Here is an 18,610-nt window from a genome sequence, read left to right as displayed (position 1 = left end):
TCTTTGGCCCTAATCCATAAGAGCACATAAGCACCGGCTCATTTGTGATGAGGGAGAATAGTTGTTCCCAGGGAAGCCTTCCTATGAGTTGCTGCTCATCACCTTGGGTACTGGGATAGCCACGGCCAAGTTGTCACAGTTTGAACTGGGGCTGGCACCTGCCCGTAGTGACCTGAGTCACCAAATCCCACTGCACCCAGGTGGTGGATCACAATGGGCTAGTTCAGGGTTCCAGAATGAAGTTGCAAGTCTTCTTCTGGGGTTTCATTAGAACTCAAAAAAACAGAATTGATCTTAGAAATTCTAGCAGTTAGTTTTCTAGTTTTGTGAACTACCACATCTACATTGACAGCAGCTCTCAGTGCTGCTTTAGAGAAGCTCATCCCATGCCTCAAAATGTAACTGTGCTCATAGTACTCTTCTTTCCTATACCCAGAAGAGCTTTATGTGCTATTTCAATGTCATATTGTTCATTCTTTGGTAGGACATCATCACATGTGAGTCTCTCTGCACTGATTTTTGCCACCCAGGATTACTGCCTAGTCTGGGCATCTTAATTACTGCCCAAGTGTTTGCTAAGCCTGGAGAGCACATAGTCTCTGTCTTGAGCTGGTTCTGTCTTGAGCTTAACTGTCTTGAGCTAAGATGTCACAATAGCCCTAATGGATCCATTTGGTCTCTAACTCCTTCAGCTAAGGTTTTTTTTCCCCCCATTTCTAATATGTAATTAATTTCAAAGGCAGATCTGTCAAAAATCCTGAGCTCCTGAACCTTTCTAGGTGAACCCAGAAAAGCATTTCTCAGTGTTTGCTTTAAGTGGCCTGGTCAAACTCAGTGTTTCGCAAGCAGATTTTTACATCTCTGGGTTGATGCAGATTTAGGCAGAACACAAGCTGAGTGAGATTTTAAAATAGAATGTAATTCTCCTTAAAATGTTCCTAGTCCTCTGCACTAACAGATGAAGCTTTTCACATTGTTGCAGACTACTAAAATGCTTCATTTGACAACAGAACGAAAAAGGTTTAGATTTAGCTTAGCACATACTATTGAATTTTGGGCAATTAGGTACCCCTGTTCAATGGATTCTCAGTTAAACAGGACACTTTAGATTTGAGCTGTTCTTTTTGGTATTAGTTACCAAAAAATTGGCACAGGATCACCTGTTCTGTAAAGCTACTAAATTAGTATACCGCAAACAGATGTAAAGGTTATTAGCTCAAGCTAAAATTATTTCTAGGTGGGAACAAAGTCACACTTGGTTGGCAGAGAATAGGCAGTTCCAAGTTTCATTTTGTTAGATGAATGTAAATCCTACAGGTGTGACCCTCTTTAGGCCCTCAGAGATGAAGGAATTATGGTGCTCTGGTTTATTTGGTTGTGGGCCATAGTATATTGTTGTTAGATTTTCCCCTCTAATTAACCCTACCAGATTTTAAATCCTATCTGATGTAGACCAAAATAATTGGGTAACTCACACCAACTTTGGTTTTAAAAATTCTGAATCCAGCTTTTCAACCCTAAGCAGTCCCTGTGTCAAGGCAGCTAGAAATAACATACACCAGTCATACCTTAGACTGGGGAGGGGAAACACTGAATTAAAGAAAATCCTGAAATGCTGCAGCTAGTTCTTCAGGCTGACCCTCCTAGATTGCAGGTTGAACACCATGAGATATTTCAAGTCAACTCCAAGTATCTCCCAGCAAAATATGAAATAACAGGGGAGGAAAGGAAAGCAAACAGCCAGTTTGCTGTGAAGTAGAGTTTCATAATAAAGTCAACATCTGGGTGGATGGTAACCTAACATAGTTACAGGCCTACTTTTCTTTCCGAGTAACCAAGTGGCATTTAAACAGCTGAGATTTATTAAGTGGTTACAAAACCCATTCTGCACTCTTCCATCTTGCAACCACATGGAGGAGATCCTACACACTGTATCTCAAATGGTATTGTTTATTCTGAGAATTTCAGACTCTGCATTTCCGATTTCATTCAACTGAATTAATTGCTATGCTGAGAAGAGTTGAGAGCTTTCACCTGCAGTTTTGTTTTGTTACTGATCACTGTTATTACACATGCTGGAAAATGTATGGATTTCCTGAGACATAACTGCATGTGTAATATTGCTTAAAATTATTGCAGCCAGTTTGCAAAAAAACCCCACCTGTTTTTCACAAACTGCTTATGAATTGGCTAGGTAAGCCTTTATGTTCATGTGTAGAAAAAATTAGAGATGCAGACAGCAGTTTTTTGGGCCAAGGAACTCAGGTATTCCTGTTTTCTAGGTCCATTCTCCAGCCAGTCAACTCTATTTCTGGATATCTAACTAGCAGCCAGGATCCTGTGGAGATGGCTTTTCCAATTCATTTTTCATCTTGTCATTCAGTCTCCTAAATAATATTATTTCCACTGTAGGGCAGGATTGAAGTGGTCTGGAGGACATAGAGGAAGTTTCTTTGGAGCCTTTTACTGTGTGTATTAATGAATGTGAATTAGAAGCACCCTTCTATATATTACCAATCCTGGAGGTACACGAGACACTTTAAGACTATGAGACAAATGCAGCACCAGTGTCAGGATTAAACACTTCCTAAATACAGTAATAAAATAAACACACTGAGATATTTCACTAGAAAGATTTGGAAACACAGTAAGTAAGAAACCACTTGTGATCCTGCTGGAAACATTTCAAAAATTAAGGAGTTTGGTGTTTTAATGGAGAAAAGTGACCTCGTGGCCACCAGTTCAAATGCAATGTGAGCCATTCTTTTTTCCTGTCTGCTTGATTTGACATCCTTTAGGGAGTCTAAATTCAATTGCCTCGAGACTCTAGCCAGAAGACTCAGTGAATATACGGACTAGGGAATGAAATGTCTTTTTGTTCTGAAGTTATGACCTGAAGTACATTTGTCCCTTTGAAGTCGTGCAGCACTACCTTTATTTTATGATATTTTCTAGGTACTGAGCAGAAATACTGATGCCATCCAACAACATTACAAGAAATGTCTTTTCGTCGGATTTTTAGAAGACTGTTTTTAATCCCAGTGCAGGCTTTGTTCCTCACTGGCAGGAAAGAGGGAGCTGATTGGTATTTGCCCTCTCTTTCATGGGAGCTGTTACTGGCTTAGGGTTTTTCCCAGACTCTCAATGATAGTTAGTCACTGCTAATCTCATCCTACTTGACAGTTGTCTGAGTTCAGAAAGCCCCTGTTTGGAAATCACTCTCTATCTTCCCAGAAGAGTTTTGGAAGTTTCTCAACTTCCTTCTGTAAGCAGCCAACCTCAAAAAATCTTCACTTGAGGGTAGGAACTGCCTCTTGTGCTTCAGTTGTTCTGGTAATTTTTTATAATCTTTTTTCTTTTTGGTGGTAGGTTTTTTTTTTCCTGTTTCTTTCATAATGTCAAAGAGCCGAGTATCACATGCTGTGGAGGAGATATCTCTAGGCAGATCCCGTAAACTCTATACAGAGCAGAAGCTTGTTTTCTGAGCTGTCAAACACTGCACAGTGGCCAGATCAGCAGATAACACAGAGCAGAGCAGCTTCTTGTTCAGACTTGTGCATATATTTACCTGCACATGGTAAATGAAAGAAACATCTGAATAGTTTTCAATCATTTGCACTTGCAAAGGAAGATCTGATGTTCAAATGACTGTGAAATTTAGGCAAGAGTGGGTCTTCAAACAGTTCGCCAGACTTGGCATATGAGATGTTACTGAGTTGTTTACTGTGTGCTTAGTATGGCAGTAGTTGCCTTAGTCATATCTTGCAAATGCTGTTCTGCACATATTCCTTCTGCAAAATTTGAACCTAACTGACACTTGGGCATCTCTGGCATAGATTTATATTGACTAGAAGTCATGGTCCTATTTTAATTCTACTTATATGATTGTCAGGGAACTGCCATGATAATAGATACCTGTAGATGTACAAAAATGTCTGCTCCAAGGTTTATGTTAACAGTTTATCCTATAGCTCAACCCTGCAATTAACCTGCAAACTCCAATTAATACAAACCCATTTAGGTCCCAGACAGAGCCTTCTGCTGGGATGCACAAATAGACAAATGCTGTGGGAAAATGTTTACAAATGAAGCAGTACAGCATCTCTGGGAGCCGCCCTATAGGATGTCACAGAGACCAGAACAAAGCACAGGGTGACATCCTAGGGCTCTTTGGGCCTCAGATGGTCAGGTGGTCCTGTCAGGAGGGCTGGTCTACAGCTGGGGAAGCCAAGACTACCTGTCTGCCTGCTTAATGGCTCTGCTGCTCTACAGGGGAAGCAAATAGGCTGGGAAATTTAGAGCTCTGGAAGAGAATCATAGAATCATAGAATCACCAAGGTTGGAAAAGACCTAAAAGATCATCCAGTCCAACCGTTTGCCTATCACCAATAGCTCCCACTAAACCATGTCCCTCAACACAACATCCAGCCTTTCCTTGAACACCCCAGGCTCGGTGACTCCACCACCTCCCTGGGCAGTCCATTCCAGTGCCTGACCACCCTTTCTGAAAAGTAATACTTCCTCATGTCCAGCCTGAATCTCCCCTGCCGTAGCTTGAAGCCATTCCCTCTGGTCCTATCACTAATGACACGAGAGAAGAGGCCGACCCCCAGCTCACTACAACCTCCCTTCAGGAAGTTATAGAGAGCAATGAGGTCTCCCCTGAGCCTCCTCTTCTCCAGGAGGAAGTGTCTGACTGCAGCTCCAGGACAGAATCACAGAAGCACAAGGTTGGAAATGACCTTCAGGATCATCTAGTCCAACTGTCCTCCCATTACCATTGCTACCACAAGCTACTAAAGCATATCTCGTAGCTCCTCATCCAGATGCCTCTTGAACATTGCCAGGGATGGCGACTCCACCACCTCCCTGGGCAGCCATTCCAACACTTTTTTGCAGGATAAAGAGCTGGGTGCAAGAAGGCAGGGAAAAAAAATGCTGCTAAAAAGTCAGCCAATTTTGGCACTTCTCAGTGTCCTGTCTGACCCTCTTAGCAGTGTATTTCTAAGGTACTAAAAGCAGCAGCAACTCTGCTTTCCCTTGCAGACCCTTGAGAGATTTCTTTTTGTGTGCTCGCAATTCCTTATGCATTTGGAAGCTGAAGGGAAGGCATTTTGGGCTGCTAGAAGAAAATCCCATGGTTTAATTTCATCTGTGAGAACCGGTCTGACATTTCATGAGCATTTCCTGCTCGTTGGTGTGCAGCTTTGTTGCTCCAGTTGGCCGGAGTTGTAGCTGGAAACTGCAGGGAGGAGAATGCTAGCGAAGTAATTGGGCATGGTCCTACTGAGGATGTAAATTCAGGCTGGAGTCTTATCAGTGAAGATGTGCAAAGGCCTGTTCCCAAGTGCAAAATGCTAAGAGCAACGTATGGTGCTAAGAAAGCAAATAATTACTTTTTGCAACAGGTTGTAGGCATTAAATAAAAACGTTTTACTGCAGATGAAAGCATCTCTTCTTTTTTTTTTTTCTTTTTCCCCTTGTTCTGTTTATGAATGTGTTCTTGGGACGTTGCTCTGTGCAATGTGGCATGGTAACTTGTGTGTCCAGAGTCACTGGTAGGAAATGCTTCAACATAACCATCTGAAAGAGCTTTGCTCCAATTTTGATAATAGAGGGAAAAGTTAACCATGCTGCCATAAAATAAAGAGAATGGGAAAGGAAACCCCACTGCCGTTTGTTAAGGAGGAACAGATGTAGAGCTGTAGCAGCCTGCCAGCTAGGTCAGGTCATATCAATACTGTGGTTGTTTTCTTGTAGCCTGATCCTCCTTTTGAATTCTCTTTCAGCAATGAAGTTGTAAGGAATGAATTAAAGAAGCTGCCAGCCCTTCCAACACCAGCGCTGAAGGAGCATCCTTCCCTTGCTTACTGGTAATGTTTCATTCTGTTGAGTAGCTTTGTAGTGTTTCATCCAGGGCCTGGCTGTGGCAGTCAGAGGTCTGGGAGTGACACTGGGGCAGGTATTCTTGCCTCCTAACTCTGGATCTGACACCAACTGATTGCATGATGCAGTACAAGTAAAGTACAGCTATCACACTGCAAATCAGTTCCCCATGTGCCAAATGACTCCATTAATGTCTGGCAAGAAGATTCACTGTAAACCTCCAAGTGTCCCAATGAAATCGAGAGACCAACCTAATATGCCATTCCCTTTTCCAGCACTTTACATTTGTGGAAAGCAAGAGTTTTCCCAGTTTGAAATGTCAGTGTTTTGCACTGCTATGCATTGTTTTTGAGTGATTTTTGCTTTACCTTGCTTTACCTCTCTGAACGGCACAGCTGAACTAACAGGGATATATTTCTTCTATAATGTGAACTAGGTGATGTTTGGAGGTGGAGGCTTGCAACTTTAGCTTTTATTGCACTGAAAATGAAATGCTGAGTAGGAGAAGGATCACAGTTAAATTCTGTATGCCTCACATATAGCTTCTGTACCACCCTGCCTATCCCTCTCATCTGTGCAAACAGGAAAAAATTAACGGGGAGATGCTCTCACTTGATTTTTCTGTTTGTTTCCCTAGCATGTTTGTCTTTACAGCATTCATCTACAAACCTCAGGGTGGGAGTGACCTTCTTTATCTGCTACTCTCAGTTTCTTGATAATCTTGATAATCTGAGGATGGCAGGGGAAGAAAGTTCAATTTATAGTTTATGATTTCAAATCTTCATTTCGCCAGCAAATCCATTCACTTTAAATAGCATGCCTGTAATACCAGAACTACTGGTACCTAGTGTCAAGCTATAGACCAACCTCTACTCTGTGAGGTACTCATCACTTTCTAAGCACATCAGGGGAGAGTCGGAGTCCTAGGCAGAGATTAGGAACATTTACACAAACTAATGGTTCCCTTAATCACAAACACATTAAAAAAACAGACCACCTCCATACAGATGTGTAGCCTGGTCTGGCTGACACTGTGGTAGCTCAAGTTAAAAGCCACCACAATAGAAACGGTGGGAACAAATAGCATTGGACAGGGAAGAAGGCAAATCTGATCCTTCAGTAGCTACAAGGACTGAGGTCTTATTAAAGCACCCACATAATCTGTGCTCCAGTTTCCTGTGACAGTATCTGTATATAGGAAAGCACTGACAACCCAGGCTGCCTGTCAGGCCCTATCTGCTCATCTGTCTGCCCCCAACATCAATGAGATAACTCAATATTAGAGAATATTAACCTGATCTGAATGTGTATGTTTGGTGGCCCTGCTAGGCAGGGGGGTTGGAACTACATGATCCTTTGGGTCCCTTCCAACCCGGGTGATTCTGTGATTCTGTGATTCTGTATTCCTGCTGGGAAATCCCAGTCTGGGACATCCTGTGTCCTCTCTTGCCTTTGGGCTATGTTGAGTCACCTGGAGCAAGAAGAGCCAAGTGAAAACCTGAGAATGCAAGTATTTATGGTTATACACAAGATACAGCACTTCTTGCAGCTGTACTTAATTCTGTGGGAGTTCCCATTTGACTGAGAACAGGTCACAGATTGGGAAGCTAGTTGTTTCCAGTGGGGTAATAAAACCAGTGGCTACAGTCCCGTGACTCATAATTTCACTTCAGTGACCAGGCAGTTAGTTATTTTTAATAATGGCTTTTTCAAGTGACCTTCTGAAATGCTGAATGGTCTCAGGAAGAGGCCACTGGTGAATCCAACAAAGACTCCAAAGTACAGCTTCAAATTTCCTTGATCTAAGAGGGCAAGATTTAAAGACGTATTTACTGACGTGCTGCATCCCTTCTCTTCTGCATCTCACACAGGTTGCATACTAGATACAAATTTAATCTTGTCCCTTTCTTTTTGTAGTCAGTTTTGTGCTCTGGTTCTTCAGTATTAACACGAAGCAATAGCAAGTGAATTTCTAGCTCCAGATAGGAACACTGAAAATATCAGGGGTAGGGCAAGCAATTGTTCCAGTTAGTTTTAAATAAACATACAAAACAATCCCATACTGTATTTGTAACCGCATCAGAATAGTCTGAAATAGACTAAAGAGTGATAAAATGCTAGTTCAAGTAGATACCATGATGCCTTCAACAAGTGACTATTGCAGATCTGCGTGAACTAATACAGCATCTCTGATTCACATCATGAAAAGCATCACCAATTGCTCCTATTTAGTGCAGTAAGACCAGTAGGATGGGTCCTGGATTCTTAGATTCAGAGAGGTCTGAGTAAAGACAGTTTGTGGCCCCCAGCTCCACCTTCATGGAGTCTCCTGGTTACGCACCCTTGCTCCAGGCCTTTCCACTCCAACCTCTTCTTGGAGATTTGAAGACCTCACAGCAAAGACGAAGGTTGTAATTTGTGTATCATGATGTTGCTGTTTACAGCTCTTTGTAGATTAAGAAGCATTAGTTGAACATCTTGTTCTCAAGCCTATCTTAGCATGACTGATTGAAGCAAGTAGGGTGTTGTGGGGTTTTTTTTGTTGTTCTAAATGAAAATTGAGTTTCTAGTCCTCTCACACAGTCCAGGAACTGAGGCCCTGAATTTTGATTTCTCTTGTCCATGCATGGAAACAACTGATAGTATTTATTATTTTAGACTCAAAAATAATCACTGGACACTGGAGATTATGTGTTAGTTCACTTTCATTGTCGGTGCATTTTGTCTTAATCTAGATCCTCCCCAGCAAGCCAGCACAGGACTAGGTTACCAAAAGAATACAAGGATCCGAGGTAATAGCACAAAAGTAGGTGCCAGAATGGGATTTCTAGTGAACTACAGGGAAGCCAGACTTCTCCCAGGTTCCAACAGAGTTTGCATGCAAGTTGTTTTTAGCAATCAAAAGCATCAGCATTGGCAGAAAATCCAACTCTGAAGATACTGACTGAAAACCACAATTCAGTTTCTCTTAATACACAACAGACCACAGGCTCTAATCCTCCTATTTGTCCTCATGGCCTGTGAGATGCTCTGCTGGCTTCAGTGGGGCAGTATTTGATCATTTGGATCACTGCAAATAGAGATGATGTGAGCAAATTTGAGAATATCATCAAAACTGACAAATTAGGCTGGGAACAGAATACAGAAGGGTGCAGCAGTGCGTGGATAGCTATTTAAAACAGCTCAATTTGCTGGGTATAGAGTGGAGAAACAAATGCCTTTGAAAAAGTGAATCTGGTAATAAGAAGATCGGGCCCCACATTTGCTTGCAAATTGCCTGTTCAGTTCTGTAGACTGCTGTGACAGGAGGGATTTATTGGTAATTCTTCAGATCTTTATGAGTTATTTGCTACAGGACATCATCCAAGTATTAATTTTTGCAGCTCTGGGGGGAACATTTTATGATCTGACAGACAGACAGTAGCGCTTCAGCTGCCCCCATGTCTCCATATTAACTATGAATGAGTTTCTGTGTTGCTGACACAGCAACAAGCCAGAGCTGAGCAAGAGGAGACATCAGCTGGTGGTCCAGGCAGTGTCCTAGCACTCTCCCAGCTGTCAATAACAGCATGGCAGCTGCTTGGAGAACAGCTGAAATGACAAGGGAGAAGGTCTTTAAGCTCTGCTGATCCTCCTTCTGACCTGTGAATGATTTTACTTGTTTTCCCTGGCACATACTGGGCTTACACCTCCATCCCAGAGTAGGAGGCAGAAAGTGATCTCTGTGCTGGATGATCCTCCTTGCGAGGCTGTGTGAATGAATAAAGAGTCCAAAGAACTATTTGAGAAGCCAGTGTCAGGCAGCTAGGGTGGGATTCATCTGGTCGTCAACATTGCTTCAATGCAGACAACTCCACCTGAACTAGGGGCCCTCAGCTCCCTTTACTGTCAGTGGAGAGAAGCAACAATAATATCCTCCCAGGGAAACCACCCAAACAGACTGGATGAACTGTGCCCTGGAATACCTCTTCCCACCGTGTGACTAGCCCAGTGTTACAGAAAGGTGAAAGGCAGTAAGTCCTATTAATGCCTTGATAATTCAAGCTTTATTTTTTATCCAAAAGAAAGCAGAACCAAGGATGATATTTTTCTTGCACTTACCATCTGCAGGTCTCAAAATGTTATAAAGGAACATAGTATTCTAAGAGGGCAATGGAGGCATGGAGAGTGTTGCCTGTATTTCTTTAGGAAAACTGAGGACTATGCCACATCTTTTAGTATGGTTTGAGAACATAAGTTATGCTGTTCAAGAAGGCTCCTTGGCATCCAGTCTATCCTTTTAAGGAAATGGGCCATCACTTGGCTTCCATACCCTAGGGATGTGGTACAGGAATATATCTGTCATAATAATAATTTGTAAGAAAGCAGTGCACAGCCAGAACCACATTAGGCAACCAGCAGGCAGGTGCATTTATCTGTTCCTTGAATGGCACTAATATTAGAGCTCAATCTATACCTTAAAATGTGCAGAGTGGAAACCAAAGCTATGAGCATTTTTTGCTGGAGAAACTCCACTAGTTTTTGAGAAGTCATTCCTCATTTATTCCTGTGTGAGACAGAGCAATTGCATCCGTGTGCAATCAAGGGTTTAAAAGATAATTTCAAAGGGTTGTAAGCTCTCCCTGTCCATCTTTTTAATTAAGAATGATGGAGATCTTCCAGTACTGAGCACTCTTGTAATTCAGTTATTGCTCCAAAAGTAATCCTGTTTATGATAATCATAGCAGGCGAGCTAAGTTTTGCCTTCATATGCACGCCCGTACATCCATGGTACTTGCTGAGATCCATGGGCTGAATATGGTTTTATAACCATTGAATTTCATTACAGTTATTTTCTAAGCATTAAAATCATTCTGAGGGATTTAATGGGAGAGATGACCATTGCTTTACCCATGTAGTTTGTCACTGACTCCATCAGCACCCTCTGATGTGCTGTGGTGTGCTGGTGGGACATCTCTTCACCCTGCCCCAGTAAGACCCCTTTTATTTTCACAGGATGAGTTGGTGAGTGAGGAAAGCAGTTACTGTGACAAATGCCAGGCTTGTGGGAGAACAGCTGGCCCTGCGGATGAACCGACAGACTGCCTCCTCTGAATCACTCTTTGGTGTCTGCGCCAGTGTTTTCGTTCCTCTGCCTTCTTCCTGGCTTTACTAGGGACAGACACACAGTCCTCAGCTCCCCTGTGCCAGGGCCCCACTCCCCATCTGTGCACAGAACATCCTGTTTGTCGTGTCACAGTGTGGAATGTCCTCCTTGTGACATCACAGATCAGCATCCTGTGTATCACAGGAGGATGTGCATGGCCACGGCCTGTAACATCACTGAGGGCATTGTGAATGGTGTCAGCAGAGGTGGGCCCTGCATGGACAGGGGAACTTCTTTTTGGCAGAGACACTGGCCCCAGACAGATGTTCCTGGCACAAGCATGCATATGGGGAAGGCAGCAGTGGGAAGATGTAGCCATATTAGGTGGGCTATGCTCAATGAAACAACTTGCATTTTTCCACAAATGGCACCATGAGCGCATCTGAGCAGTTACAGCAAGGTCATCTACCTTACCAAACTGCTGTGCTCCTTCATACTGTCCAGAAATAAAAAAGCTTCACTTCTGCCTGGAAAAAGATTATCATGTCGTGGACAACCACATGGCTGCCTTTAAATGTTCGGCTAGATAAAGAAAATGCAGAGAAGGAGCAATTCCAGTTCACAATAACCTAAACCATGTGTGGCATGATAACATTAGACAGACACTTGGTACAACTGCAAGCTTATGCAGTACTAGGTGGGGAAGGAGTTCAGGTTTCCTCTTAGACTGATAATGTTTGTAATGTACCTCTAGGAGACACAACAGACTTGGAGTTACAACATAAAGAGCAAGAGATTGGATTTAAACATGAAATCTTGAGTATTCTGCTATAGAAATGCAGCAAAGCCTGTCCTGTGGGCATTACATTGCTGGAAGTTAAAGAACCAAAGTCAGACCAGCATGAAAGTACCAAGTCTGTAGGCTGTGATGTGCTGCAGATCAAGAGGAATGCTGTTGAAATCAGAGTGCACTGTGAACCTTTGAAAGGAGATCACTGATTTATGCTTTGCCATGCTGTGACCTTGCTAGGACACCTGATTGTACGCATCAAATAGCTCCGGTTCTGTGCTCTCCTGCAACCCATTTACCAGAGAAATGGAAGATTCTTTAAAACTGAAACTGGGGATGTTTGACAGTCTGTTCTTTGGATCATGTTGACATAGTCTCAGATGCTGCATCTCTGTTGTGTAGAGGTGAATGTCTAACATGCCTTCATCAAATGTGCCTAGAACTGTTGTCTGACATTGAGGGCCACTGACTGGAACATTCTAAACCATGAAAATCTCTTACTTTCCAAAGCAGCACTAGGAATAGGCCCTGGCTGGTGCTAACTCCCAGTGCATGACCAAGTGTTGCCTGAGGAATTGCAAGTTAGTATAACCCAGAAATATGCAAAGGCACATCAATACTTCAACAACAAAGGGACTCAACTTTGAGTGACTAGGACACATTCTCTGACACTGTTTAACCTGCTGTTAAATACATAGCCTCTGTGTATACTGGGAATTTAACTCCTTGCTGAGATAGATGACTCCAAGAATGCTTCTACTAGTGCTCTTGCACATAGTTTTGTGCAGTTGCAGTGAGGAGTAATCATCTGTGAGTTTTAGGGCTATTAGTGGCCACTAATTTCAGAGAGCTTTGCTAACTGAGTACGCTTGGTGCTCTTGGAAAGAAAATGAAGCTTTCACATAGTGTAACATCATAGGCACCATTTGTATGTAAGGAAAGTATTGTGGAGAGGGAAAAGTCTGTAGGTGTTTGTGAGTTAAAAAGGGTTATTCCAGAAAACCAACTCTTAGCAATCCAGTTTTATTCTCAGCCTGTGAGCTCCCCTTGGTTTCCCTGAGTGACATCAAATTCCATCATCTAACATTTTTACTTGGCATCTCTAATTCTCTTGTTGGTAGCTGTGCTAACAGAGCATTTATTACTCTTTTTGCATGCTTCTTGGTCAAGATATTGCCATTAAATACAACATCTCATTTCTTCTTTTCCAGCGAGGACCGAGTCATTGAACACTACAAGAAACTGAATGGCCAGACAAGAGGTCAAGCAATTGTGAAGTAAGTGAAATAAAAGCAACTTCTGGTGACCTTTGTTTTATCAGGAAATATTTATACTGGACTGTAAATCTAATACGTAGCTATGTCTCCCATCTTATCTAATGCTTTATGTATGTACTTATTATATATTTAAGCATTTCTTTTTAGATCATCCTCTCAGTGTTATTCTCTTATGTGTTGTTTTTCAGTTATATGAGTATTGTAGAATCCCTCCCAACATATGGAGTGCATTATTACGCAGTAAAGGTATGTGCTACAAAAAAGGGTTATTTACTGAATTATACTGATTTTGGAGAGGTAGGGGGAGAGGGGAAAATAACTGTACTGCTTTCAGAGTACAATGCACTATTACTGAAGTCTTGTTTCATTTCCTGTGGTAGAATAAATTTATTTCAACAGTGTAGTGAATGTTTGGTAAATACAGCCCCAAAGAGGAAAATGCTGTTCTTCAAGATAAAACTGACAAAGTCCTTTGGCTGTGCTAGTGAAGTTAGGCTAGAGATATTCAGGACACATACAGTGGCAAGCTCTGGTGAAAACAGTGAACCAGCACCAAAGGAACAAGCCAGGCATTTTGCTGGCAAAGTCAGTGCTTCACTCCTTGTAGTAGTTCCAGGAGATTGGGTTTTTCCTAGCCTGCAGATGAATGAGCAACTAACCAGGGTCAGCCATGATCTGCAGACTGCAACTACTTTCATTTGAGATTCATATAGATGGATACAGATATAGTGCATAAAGATGCCAAATATTAACGCCAAATCACTGGTGCATACTCTAGACATGGCACTTTCCACCACACACACACTCATACACGCACCATTCTCCACTTCTTACTGTGACAATTTCATGCAGGTATTCATGAAATTCCTTATTTTTTCTGTTTAGTGATTTATCACCAAATTTTCCAATCTCATGCTTTTGCATTGAGATCTCTTGAGTATTCCAGTCCAAGAAAGATTGGATGGATTAGGCTGCATGTTCTAGCCTGCTAACACTTGAGATCTGTTCCAGTGGAGTCTTCAAGATCAGTCTGTGCCACTGAGCAGCAGTGAGGCAATATAATAGCTTTTGCTTCTGCCTGATGTAGGGGTTTTGGTTTTGCTGGTTTTACTCTGCCTTGCTCTATCACATTAACAGAACAGATGTAATTTCATTGAGGACTCCAGTCCAGTAAATTGCAGAGGCTGGTATCAGATATCAGCCATTACTGCATGAGGACATTTTATTGCACGCTCAGACACAAAGCAGTTGGGTCCAAGACTGTCAGACCTTATCACTTTGTAGCTCTCAGATCCCATTACTGCTGCATTTTCAAGATTAATGCTAAAATCCCTCCACATAATTCAAGTCAGCTGGGTGATTCTCTTTCCTTCCTCTCTGATTTCTGAGTGTTTGGACTGAATAATTTAAAGGGCAGAGAAAGAGGATGTACTACTACACAAGGGACCAATGTCAAACCTCCCTTGGCATCATTTTGAGTAACTTGATTGCAGATGATGCATTCTAAATGGTTTTATACATTACAGCTAAAAGTGAAACAGATCTCTTCTTAACACCAAAGAGTTTAGTGACTTGAGGAAATTCAGATGGGCAATTTAATGGCACCCACAACATTCAAAGACATTGCTTAGAAACAAATCTTTACCTTGAACACAGGAAATCTCTACAATTTTCCCCTCCCATTCAATTTAACTCTTTCTGTTTTTTTTTTCTTTCAGGACAAGCAGGGAATTCCATGGTGGTTAGGACTTAGCTATAAGGGGATTTTTCAATATGACTACCACGACAAAGTGAAACCAAGAAAGGTAAGTGTTTGCTTTTCTGTCAAGGTCCAGGCTTGCCTGTCATGTTATAGCTTGATTTGAGGGTGTGATGTGTATCAAATGCTGGCACTGATTCATGTGATTTTGAAGGATGTTAAATTTCTCCCAAATGTGTCTGAATGTCTGCAGAGAATTAATGAACAAAAGTAGCTCTTAATTTATTAAATGTTGCAGTATAGGGGGAAAATAAGCAACACATAAACTTTGTTCCTCATGCTTCTTTATAGCATGGTTCATAGGACATAAATTGGAGGTGCTGAAGACTTTTCAATGGCTGTGATGGGATTGAAGGTGCTCAGCTGACCCTTCATAGTCTGTTGTCAGGCCATAAATTATCAGAAAGGGAGAGGAGAGAAGAGGCAGCAAAGCTTCTTCCATGCCTTACAAAAAGAAAATACTGCATCATTTTCTCCAGAGTAGCATTCTAAAAATGAAGAGTTAATACCAAACTGAGGGGGAAAACATTTTTATCACATGCTTAAAGTAAATGCATTAGGAAGTTTCAGCCCAGTATCTCATTTGTTTAGGAACTTTACATTGCAACCACTCACAAAGTAAGGCATGGCATGCAAAGATCTGATCATAAAATTAGAGCTTAAGCATTGACAATCAGCTGTTCTGATCTTTTTACTGCTATCTTTTTGTGAGACTTTCAGTGTATCTGGAAAACAGGATTTGTCTCAGTCCTTCCAAAATGCAGCTGAGAAATCCAGCTAACAAATATCCTTTTCATTTGAGAGGAGAAAGGTTCTGATCCTGTGAGCTCATCCTACCAAGTAGGCTCATATGTTCTGATATTGCTCCCTAGGATGCAGTCCAAAACAAAAAACAAAGCTCATCTCTGAGCATGTGCCCTGCAGGCTGATATGTACAGTCTGTTAGCAACAGTACTTCATGTACTGCAAACCCATAGAGACGTCAGGAAACAAGGTCTGAGGCTTCTTTGCAGGCTACTGTGCAGAAATGGATGGATGATTTGGAGCAACTAGGCAGCTCTCCTGTGGGTGCAAATGCTTCCATGCTGAAATAACACACTGTATTTCTCTTTGCCTTGTCTCTGTTGCCAAAGTGTGCCACTTCCTTTTTTCTGCCTCCTCCAAACACATTCAAGCTATAAAACACCTGGACCTTTGATAGCATCTTCTATTAAAATAAACTAGAATCAAGCTTTTGGTAGAAGACAGAACTGCTAAGGAGGAAGCAAGAGGTTATAGATTAGCCTTTTATCCACTGAAGGCCGTTCACTGGGTTTTTTATTCAACGAAGATGCGAATGAGGATGAGGAAAGCAAGGGGGTCTTCACAGAGCAGTTGTGCTCTAAAAGACTTCTCTGTTTAGGATCAGTCACTACCTGCAGGGCAAGCCATACTTACACATGATAGTTCAAAACATGCCTAGGCTGGGTGTTTGTACCCACACATCTCCAACAGTGCCAGCTCCCCAGGGAAAACATGACCTTAAAACATGCCTTCAGAAGTCAATCACAGTGACAGAAACATTTCTTAGGAAGAAAATAGTACCTTGCTATGAGAGGACTCAACCATTCAGAAGCTATGGCAATTTTTATCAGCCCTGATAGTAAGAAAGGGTTAGTGGAGGACAAAGAAGAAAGGAGGTCAGGTACTGTGACTGCATGAGAGGGTACAACTATTCCTACTAGAAGAGTCAAGTCTCCTTACTTGGTTCCTCTACTTTCTTCTCACCTTTTCATGGTAATGGTCTGAAGCATTGGTTTTAGAGCTTGAAAGCATTTTGGCTGGCCTCTCTGTTAACCTGTCTCCACCTCTGACAATTGCCTCTTGAATCAGAAGGACTGTAGGCATCTCCTGCTCTTCTTGTCCAACCATATCCCTAAAAAATAGAGTTTTCTCTTCAATGGGAATTTATTTTTAATCTAAGCAGATTATGTATGCAATCCAGGAGACTCCAAAGAATAACTCTGCCTTATGAACAAACCAGAGAACTCTTGTGGCTTAGGAGAAGTGGTCAAAAATATTGCAGAGTAAGTTGGGTGGGAGGGGAGAGTAGGAATTTCCAGGCTAGAATTTGTCCATTGCCACAATCCAGAGATGGCATCAGTGAAAAGGCAGCCTAGAGGAGCATTTCTCTACGATGTGATACTTGCAGACCCCATCTGTTGGCAAGGCTATTCCAAAATGCACAGCCTACATAAGGGATAGGACATGAACAGAGTGACTGAGGCTTTGTTATTTCTCTGTTATTTCTCTGTAGTCTGCTTTTACTCTGTGTGGACCAAGTAAAAAGACTTTTTACTCTCCACATGTAGTAAAATCCTTCTGGCAAGAGCAATCCAACTGCCTCAGTGAGATGCAATGTTTAATTCTTTTCTAATTAGATTGCAAAATTGCATTTGATAACCCTGGTATCTGGGAGCCTACCATAGGATCTGGCTCCTGTCATTGTAGCAGCAAGAAGTGGTTCAAGTCTGCTGTGGAAAGGGGAGGGGTAATCATTGATGAGCTTTCTGCAAAGTAAAATTAGAGGGGAGGAGGGAAGAGATTATGTCTTTTCTGATATTTATTATTTTGTCCTACACATTGCCAACACCAGAAACAAGCTGAAAAAAAGCAGTGCAAAAATAAATCTCCCTAAAAGAAGCACAAGCAGAAAACTGTAGCAAGAAACCAGCTGAAAGCAAGACATTTGTTTTAAATGCATATAAAAAACTTTGCTCGTCTTATAGGAGAGATTGTAATGTTTTCCTCTTATGTCATCCTAGACAGATTTTCAAGCTTACTGTGTTTGCAAGTAGAACTGTAACCCACACTACGCAGCTGGGCCTATCCCAGGCGATCCCATTAGCAGTCAGTCAAAAGCACCTTGTTATTAAACTGCTGGAGTAAATCAGCCATGTGTCTCTAGAAAGCTAACTAGGTTTGTCAGCAAGTTGGACGAATCCAGAGAGGAGAATTGGGGCTGACGTTGGGCCAGAACCTGATATTGCTCCCAGTATTCTCACTCAGGCATAAGTCTTCCAGCATTACCCGGGGTGCAGTTGAGATGGGTATCTGGCACCTAGTCAGAGGTGGTTCAGTCAGGAATGTGGGGCTATTAAACTGGAATGCAGCTTGTGCTGGGCCACAGAGCCTAGTGTGACTCTGTGCTTCTATTTTTGTTTCCTCCTGCCTACATTCTGTGGAAGCCCCAAAACTAACCAAAGCCATCACTCTGAGGCCAATCATTCTCCCTTCTGTTTTTCTCCTATATGTTCAGGGACTAGCTCTGACTCAGTAAGCACTACCAAAGGCTTCTTGAATATCATGCAATCATAGAATGGTTTGGTTTGGAAGGGACCTTTATATATATATATAGTTCCAACCCCCCCACTATAGGCAGAGACTATCTAGATCCCTCTAGATCAGGTTGCTCAAAGTCCCATCCAGCCTGGCCTTTAACACCTCCAGGGAGGGGGCATCACAACCTTGCCAGGTAACCTGTTCAAACAGAGATTTGATTGGAAGTTCATTCTTAGGTATTAAATAAATGCAAAAGTTTCAGCCTCATTTAAGTAGACCTCACAAAACCCATCATAACAGCTGAAAAAGAAGAGAATATCAACTACAGAAAGATGGCTGCGGTTCTGTTCTGCTAGAGAATGTGCTACTCGGTACTGTCCTGCATGTTCTGCAGTATGCTGAGGCATGCTGGAAATTTACTAACAGCTTATAGAACTTTTTTCATTTTTGTAACAGCAGTGCGCAGCTTCCAGATGGGCAGAATCCATCTA

General features: G+C 42.0%; 1 protein-coding gene across 9 annotated transcripts in view; it reads left to right on the top strand.

The window, feature by feature from the left end:
- Window positions 1-18,610, top strand: part of FRMD4A (FERM domain containing 4A) — a 355,674-nt gene that overhangs the window by 284,814 nt on the left and 52,250 nt on the right. For all 9 annotated transcript variants that reach the window (XM_048962839.1, XM_048962846.1, XM_048962854.1 and 6 more), the window contains 4 exons: window positions 5,790-5,873; window positions 12,974-13,039; window positions 13,228-13,285; window positions 14,758-14,844. In XM_048962839.1, coding sequence (XP_048818796.1) covers window positions 5,790-5,873; window positions 12,974-13,039; window positions 13,228-13,285; window positions 14,758-14,844 — 295 coding nt within the window. The remainder of the gene's footprint in view (window positions 1-5,789; window positions 5,874-12,973; window positions 13,040-13,227; window positions 13,286-14,757; window positions 14,845-18,610) is intronic.

This window comes from Lagopus muta, chromosome 1 (assembly GCF_023343835.1).
Source record: "Lagopus muta isolate bLagMut1 chromosome 1, bLagMut1 primary, whole genome shotgun sequence".
Classification (NCBI taxonomy): Eukaryota; Metazoa; Chordata; class Aves; order Galliformes; family Phasianidae; genus Lagopus; species Lagopus muta.
Note: the sequence above shows the minus strand (reverse complement) of the source record. Positions and strands in the feature narration are given on the sequence as shown.